We start from the raw sequence: 8,425 nt of genomic DNA, 5'->3' as shown, positions 1-8,425 counted from the left end.
AGAGGGAGGGATGAATGGGCAGAGCACTGAGGGTTTGTAGGGCAGTGAAAATATGCTGTAAGATACCATAATAATGGGTACCCGTCATTTATACATTTGTCCAAATCCATCAAATACACCATTAAGACTGAACCATTATGTAAACTATGGGCTTCGAGGGACAAAGCTGTGCTAATGTAGGTTCATCAGTTGAACAACACACACTGATGAGTGATGTTGATCACAGGGGAGGCTATGCCTGTGTAGGAGTGGGAGGTATGTGGAAAATCTCTATATCGTCTTCTCAATGTAGCTGTGAACCTGAAACTGCTCTTTTAAAAAGTCTTTTTTTTTTACATAAGTAAACTGTATACTGTAAAATTCCTTGATTCATGAAAAAAATTACTGCCAAATGAAAACTTTTCTTGATACTCTATAAATTGCAGACATCCGAATATACATCCAAGAGTCACAGACTGAGAAACAGCTCTACAAGCTCCCAGCCCCAACACCATGAAAGATTTTCTATGGCTATTCATTGTTATTGCAACAGTAATGGTGTTCCCAATCTGCTTTTTCATTAGAGAAAATCCCTTTGATACTACAAGTTTTCTATCTTTGGTGAGTACCAGAAACTATGGATGGGGCAAAGTTAAAATCCCTTGACTTAAAAAAAAAAAAAACAACAGATTATCTAATTATCTATTTGTGTGAAATTGTCACTAACACTGTAGACACTCAAAGAAGAAAAAAGATAATGAATTTGAGGACTCAGCATATCATTTTTCTTTGATGGAGAAAATAAGGGATGTGGCACTCCAGAACAGAGAATTTAGGGCTGAGGAAAAAATAACACTTATTTAATACTTCGGCAAAGTTGGCTCTTTTTTAATAGCAATTGATGAGACATAATATACTCTGACAATTACCATATAATCTCTCTGATATGAGGAATTTGAGAGGCAGGGTGGAAGGTCGTGAGGGGGAGGGAAAAAAATGAAACAAGATGGGATGGGGAGGGAGATAAACGATAAGAGACTCTTAATCTCAGGAAACAAACTGAGGGCTGCTGGGCAGTGGTGGGGGGAGGGATGGAGTGGCTGGAGGATGGACAATGGAGAGGGTATGTACTATGGTGAGTGCCATGAATTGTGTGAGACTGATGATTCACAGTGGTAACCCTGAAGCGAATAATACATTATATGCTTATTTTTCAAAATATTCTCTTTGTTTAGTAAGTTTCCCATTTTAGAAAATTTCCTTCAGTTTTAAAGTTAAATATCTCCTCTGGCCCACTTTATATAGTAGGATGCTGAATTTCAGAAAAGTTAAGTCATTTATCGAAGCCAAGAAAAAGTCTCAAGAGTTGAGAAAATTGCTCTAGAAACCAGAAATGACAAGAAAAGGGAGAGTAGTAAACGAATTTGCAAGAGTGAAGTGCCACCTAGAGGAAAGAGTTTAGATTGGGACATTGGGGTGGAAGTACGTTCTCTCCTATATCTCTCACACTTAATAGATGTTTTGCCCTTCACGGAACCCATATCAAGCTATAGTCATAGGGAACCCAGGAAAGCTAGCGAAATTCCAGTTCCCTTCATCCCAAGACCCACAGTTTATACAAGAGCCCCTCGTGTAGAACTTCTTTAGAAGAATAAATATATATAAATAAAAATAAAGAATAAATAAATATTCTTTAGAGAATAAGGAAGAAATTGAAGTCAGCCTTGAGCAACCTGCCCTGTATCCTAGAGATACTTCATTGTGTCATACAAAGAGAATCCACTCAACTATTATTCCCAAAGGGCTTGAATAATAGAGCTGAAACTTAATTTTTTCTCAGGAGGAAAACAAGATGGTAGCTTGGCAGAGAGCCTGGACGCAGATCAACCCCGGTAGAACAAACCACTTGGAAACCTTCAAAAATATGCAGAAAAAGTTAGAACTACTCAAAAACATAAACGCCCAAATCTTGATTGGCGCTCCTCCTTCGAAAAAAAGTGAGTATGCACAAGGGGTATGGAACATGCTGGGACAGGTCAGACAAGAGTAGAGACAGAAGGCAGTAGGAAGGAAATAGACCTATGATAGTATTTGATACAGTGGATCACTCTTCTTTTTTTTTTTTTTTTCTTTTTTTTTTTTTTTAATTTTTTTTTTTTTTTTTAGATTTTATTTATTTATTTGACAGAGAGAAATCACAAGTAGGCAGAGAGGCAGGCAGAGAGAGAGGAGGAAGCAGGCTCCCTGCTGAGCAGAAAGCCCGATGTGGGGCTTGAACCCAGGACCTGGGATCATGACCTGAGCCGAAGGCAGCAGCTTAACCCACTGAGCCACCCAGGCGCCCCTGGATCACTCTTCTTTTAACATTCTTCAATTGCTTATAGAATTCCAAACTCTTCTGGTTTTCCTCCAGCTTCACTAGTAGATCCTCAGTCTCTCTTGCTGGCTTATCTTCTCTCGCCATTGCCTAAATGCTGATGTATCCTAGTTCTTGTCTAGACTCACTGTCTTGGTGACTTCATCTAGTCTCACAGCCTTAATTACCATCATATACTCTCAAAAGTATGGCTCCAGCCTAGATCTGACTGTGGTCCTCACCAACTTCTGCAGTAAGGGTACCCCTCTTTCCCCTATCACTGGTAACTGTGCTAGCATCCGTTATGAAGTCTATGGCTAGAGACTATGTGGCTTTTTTTTTTAAGATTTTATTTATTTATTTGACAGAGATCATGAGTAGGCAGAGAGGCAAGCAGAGAGAGAGACAGAGAGAGGAGGAAGCAGGTTCCCTGCTAAGCAGAGAGCCCGATGCGGGACTTGATCCCAGGACCCTGAGATCATGACCTGAGCCGAAGGCAGAGGCTTAACCCACTGAGCCACCCAGGCACCCCAACTGTGTGGCTTTTATCTGTCAGCTCAACCAGGACTTTGTGATTCTCTTCACTGAACAAGCTTCATTTTGGCATTGCGTACCCTTCTGAGGTCCAGCCATGGCATTCATTTGATCCCCATAAGTTGTGATGGTATTTGATAAGAAAAAATAAACCTTGTGACAGAATAACCATTAACTGACTCGGATACTTTAAGAATTCAAAGGACAACACAAAGTCATTTATTGTCAATAAAATAAGATTAAGTTCAAGAGGGCTTAAGCTTGTTGGTCTTAAAAATACAAAGAACTCTCAGCAAGGGAAAACTACATTTTTCTTTAAGTTTAAATGCATTTTTGAGTTGAATGCATTTTGAAATATCTGCTTGAACCCATGATGTTTTTTATCTTTTTCAGCTGTCTTTTTTTTTAAGATTTTATTTATTTATTTGACAGACAGAGATCACAAGTAGGCAGAGAAGCAGGCAGAGAGAGAGGAGGAAGCAGGCTCCCCACTGAGCAGAGAGCCCAATGTGGGGCTCGATCCCAGGACCCTGGGATCATGACCTGAACTGAAAGCAGAGGCTTTAACCCACTGAGCCACCCAGGCGCCCCTTTTATCTTTTTCTAAAAAAAATTTTTAGGGGGCACCTGGGTGGCTCAGTGGGTTAAGCCTCTGCCTTCGGCTCAGGTCATGATCCCAGGGTCCTGGAATCAAGCCCCATATTGGGCTCCCTACTCAGCGGGGAGCCTGCTTCTCCCTCTCCAGCTCCCCATGGCTTGTGTTCCCTCTCTTGCTATCTCTCTCTGTCATAAATAAGTAAAAAGACTTAAAAAAAAGGTTTTTTAGCTCTGTCCCCTAGGGCCTAGAAACGACCCACTAGGAATGAGTAATTCCATTTTATAATAAAATAACCAGTCCTCCTTGGAAAAAAAAAGGCTGATTTCACATCCAAGGCAGGAAGTGTCATACCGATAGCAAGGAATCTTTCAAAAATAACTGAAGTTGAGGGACACCTGGGTAGCTCAGTTGATTAAGCATTCAACTCTAGCTTTCAGTTCAGGTCATGATCTCATGGTTTGTGATGCTGAGCTCCACGTGGAGCCCCATGTCCAGTCTAGCTCAGTGGGGAGTCTGCTTGAGATTCTCTCCCCCTCACCTCCCCCTACTCTAAAACAAACAAATAAATCGTTTTTAAAAAAATAAAAATTGGGGCACCTGGGTGGCTCAGTGGGTTAAGCCTCTGCCTTTGGCTCAGGTCATGATCTCAGGGTCCTGGGATCGAGCCCCACATTGGGCTCTCTGCTTGGCAGGGAGCCTGCTTCCCCCTCTCTCTCTGCCTGCCTCTCTGCCTACTTGTGATTTCTCTCTGTGTCAAATAAATAAATAAAATATTTTTTAAAAAAAGAAAAAGAAAAGAAAAATTACTAAACTTGTATTAAATGGGCTCAGGACCCAACTTCAAGAGACTACTTGCCTAAGATAGGACAATTTAAACATCGATAAAATTTCTGTGGTTTGAATCATAAAATTCATAAGTTCATATGGATACCAAAACAAACAAACAAACAGAAACCAACCAAACAATTTCATCACAATTGGAAAATGCTAGGCAACCAATCATTATTTTGAAAGCTGGTGAGTAAAAGGAAAGAATCAAATACTTATCTCATTTACCTATATGAACTATACCACTGGGTAACCAAAAAGGAGATTAAGGGAATTTTCACTTCATAGAAACATTGCAGGTAATGAATGCAGAAGGAATGTTTGACTTAAAATATCACCATATTACAATCCTTAGAGTATTAATGGATCTAGACACTGAACATCAAAGGCTGCTAAGATCCGAAAAACAGAAACAGTTTACCATTGTGTGCCTTCTGATGGAAGAACATATCAGATAAACCTAAGCTGAACTCGATCAAGTCACCATATCCATATTTTCTACAAACTTCTTTTCATACGAGCCTGTCCTTTTACCAAAAAGTATTATTTCTTCTTCAATCTCTCTGAGGATTGATAGTAATATATTTGAAATGTTCTTCATTTCAGGATTCCCTCTATTACATTTTTACAGTTTTCTTTCTGGTCGAGTCACTGTTTTTCTTCCATTATGTTGGCGATTCTTGTTTCATATTTATATTCAAATGTTCTTTGATTCTTGTTTCAGATTTATATTCCAGGATCTAGAATGAACAGTGTAATTCTCTACAGATAACCACTCCTTTTTGCCTCTCTGTAGAAGTGTATTGTGATTATAGAAGCCTGCCTCATTAGATTATGGGGGAGCAGTGACACATACAGGAAGTAAGGAATGTGGATAAAAGATCTTCTGGGCGAAGTGTCCTGCTAATTCTCCCAGTAGAACCCTAAGTCATGTGGGGAATTTCCCCCATTTACCTGCTTACACACTCTGGCAGGCTCTACATTTCTGAATGTCTACTTGAGGGAGTGTAAAGGTAAATGCCATAGTCAGCTATGCTCTCTCTTTTCCCCCTTCTTCTGTTGCCTGGAGTTCTTGCCTGCATTTCTGATGTTCTTTCCACCCCCAGGATTCACACCCTGGGCCTTTGCCTGGCAAACCTTCCACTTTATTTAGACAGAAATCCTTATGACTTTTACCTGGGCATGTGTGTTGCTACCACCAGCCTCTTGGTGATCACTGGTCTAGTGGTTCTGGAAACAGTTCTGTAATTATCCAGGTGACCATTCCAGAGTTCATACCTCTTCTATCTAGTGGCTCAAACTGAGAACTTTTCTGAAGTTCTGATACAGATGCATCTGTGCAGTTGTTTTCTCTGTGTGTCTTTGGGGCTATAAATTCTACTTAGATTTCTCCACCAATCCTGTTCCAAATTCTATATTCCGGGAATTCTTCAAATATTATTATCTTTTCATGGCAACCTTCCTGGTTTCTCAGTGGGACTTTGGGTGGGAGGAGACGTGGATGCAATGATTTTAGTTTATCTTCTTTATCTATTTCTCCCACAGTAGTTTTTCAAAGATAATCTTTTTAACTCATAGCTTATGACCAGATATTTTTAACTCCTAATATGGTCCATACCCAGGCCTGGGGAAGAGAAAATGTAAAATAACCGGAGGGACAAATGAATTTAGCATATGGAAAGACCTAAGAAAGATTTATAACCTCACTCATAGCAACTATTCTCCTCACTTCTCTAAGTTGTTAAAGGTCCTCTTTTCTCCCCAATCCTAGAACTGCTGACCATAGGGATTTCCTCAGTTCAACATTCCAGTGGGAGCTACCTCTTGGACACCCTGCAATCTCTCTTCATTGCTTCCTCCTCATCTGAGCGGAAACACTTCATTGTCTTGGTACACCTGGCAGATCCTGACCCCAAGTGGCTTGGTCAAATGATCTCCAACATCTCAACCCTGTTTAAACCATATATCCAGGCCAGACAGCTAGTAGTGATCAATACACCTCTTAAAAACTATCTTCTTTTAAAGGACCTTAAGAAAAACTTTCATGACACCCCAGCCTATGTAGCCTTCCACTTCAAGCAGAACATGGATTATGCCTTCCTCATGAACTTTGCAACCAACCTCTCTGACTATTTTCTGATGATCGAAGATGATGTGACATGTGCTCCAGGATTTGTCACCCAGATAGCTACTGCAGTGTCTGCCTGGAGAAACAAACCTTGGCTGACTCTAAACTTCTCTCAGCTGGGCTTCACTGGAAAACTCTTTCGTACTAGACACCTTCCCTGCTTGGTTCACTTCCTTTTCCTCTTCTACCAAAAAACGCCCTGTGACTACCTCCTCACTCATTTTCATGACCTTCTCATGGAACCAGCACCAATCCAATTCTTCCCTTCTCTTTTCCAGCACATGGGTAATTACTCCTTCTTTGACAGCAAATTCAATAGCCTCAAAGATAAAGAGATTGAGGAAAATGACCCTGGTTCTCCCAGCAACCCTGCTGCTTCCATCTACACCAGCTTGAAGGTTGCCAATGACTCTGTTCTCATGAATGCCTATAGCTTGGATAAGAATTTCTTTTATACCAAATCAGCGGAGGCTGGCAGTCATCTGACTGTGGTTTTGGATGTACCTGCCAAAGTGTTCCAAGTTCAAGTGCTGACTGGCTCTCACCTAAAAGGCAAGAATCAGCTGGAAGAGGGACAAGTAGAACTGGGCTATGATGCTACTAATAGGGTCAATGACTGTGATGACTATATTCTACTGGGGCTACTAGAAAATGGCACCCTGAATAAGCAGGTATTATCTGATGAGTCTGGGAAGAAGGTAAAATGTGTGAGATTGCTTGTGACAGCCACTCCACCCTCTGGAATAATAGTCAGGCACATCAACCTATGGATTAAGTGAAGTTTAATAATATTGAAGAAGCCATTGGGAGTTCTGGGAGGGATTGAGTTGGAGTTTAGAATGTATAGAGATTTAAAAAAATTAAAGTCTTGAAATTGGTCAAGGACATCTCACTCTTGGGTTCTTTCAGGATTCTTTTTTTTTTTAAGATTTTATTTATTTATTTGACAGAGAGAAAGATATCACAAGTAGGCAGAGAAAGAGGGGGAAGCAGGCTACCAGCTGAACAGAGAGCCCCGTGTGGGGCTCGATCCCAGGACCCTGAGATCATGACCTGAGCCAAAGGCAGAGGCTTAACCCACTGAGCCACCCAGGTGCCCCTCCTTTCAGGATCCTTAACACAGAAGACACAACATGTTGAAAGGCAGAGTGAAGGTAACATCCTCTTGGTCCCAGAGAGCCACTGGTGGAAGAGGCAGGATTTTTAACCCTTCCATGGTTTTCTTTTTTTTTTTTTCCTCCCTGTTTTTCTATACAAAAGGATCTACCATCCAAAATTCTTCCCTTGGAGCAAGAACACCAGACTTCTAGAAGCAACAGGAACATATGGGTAGGACTGACTGGATGCTCATATCCCAAGACTCTAGCAGTGCATGAGTGAAGACAGAGGATCTTTCCAAGAGCCAAGAAATAGGGTCATTAAAGGCTGTGCTTCCTATGTGACAAAAAAAAAAAAAATTAGTTGGTCAGGAGAGGAACATGACTATTTTCTCTGTGATCTCATTATCCCATTACAAGGTAGTCATTCATTTGATAAATACTTATTGTATAACCTTCATATTAGGCACAGATTTTCCCCTACCTGATCACCTAATATGTCAGGGTATTCCTTTTTAAATAGCATCAAAATTATTAAAAAAGTAATTTTCTCTGATTTTTGGCTGCCCTTGTCTCCAGCATAGTCTTATCTCTGGGACTATAAGACAACTGGGATGTTTCTGATAGGAAAAACTGGATATTTTGCTAACATTTTTTCAGTTCAGTTTTGCTATGAGCTCTCTATTCCAGGAAGAATCTGAGCTCTGAGCCCTGAACTCAACTAATGTGCATTGTCTGGTTTTCACTAGCTTGAGAACTATAATCCATGAAGGTGCAGATTAAGGAAAAAGAAAGGACCGCTTGAAAAGGGATATTTGGGAAGAAGTGGAATAAAAAACTAGGCAGTATGTCCAAATGAGTTGTAATAAAAATGGATAGAAAGAGCTGGGGGATTCAGAAACAGG

At 40.6% G+C, this 8,425-nt stretch overlaps 1 protein-coding gene across 1 annotated transcript; it reads left to right on the top strand.

Moving 5' to 3' along the window:
• The first annotated feature begins 492 nt into the window (after positions 1–492).
• On the top strand, positions 493–7,202 carry LOC111150946 (alpha-1,3-mannosyl-glycoprotein 4-beta-N-acetylglucosaminyltransferase C-like). Its single transcript, XM_022508642.1, has 3 exons — positions 493–600; positions 1,820–1,976; positions 6,067–7,202. Exons 1-3 carry the CDS (start codon positions 493–495, stop codon positions 7,200–7,202), a joined length of 1,401 nt encoding a protein of 466 aa, XP_022364350.1.
• Positions 7,203–8,425: the final 1,223 nt, after the last annotated feature.

This window comes from Enhydra lutris, unplaced genomic scaffold (genome assembly GCF_002288905.1).
Source record: "Enhydra lutris kenyoni isolate GAN:26980312 unplaced genomic scaffold, ASM228890v2 scaffoldscaffold25, whole genome shotgun sequence".
Lineage (NCBI taxonomy): Eukaryota > Metazoa > Chordata > Mammalia > Carnivora > Mustelidae > Enhydra > Enhydra lutris.
Note: the sequence above shows the minus strand (reverse complement) of the source record. Positions and strands in the feature narration are given on the sequence as shown.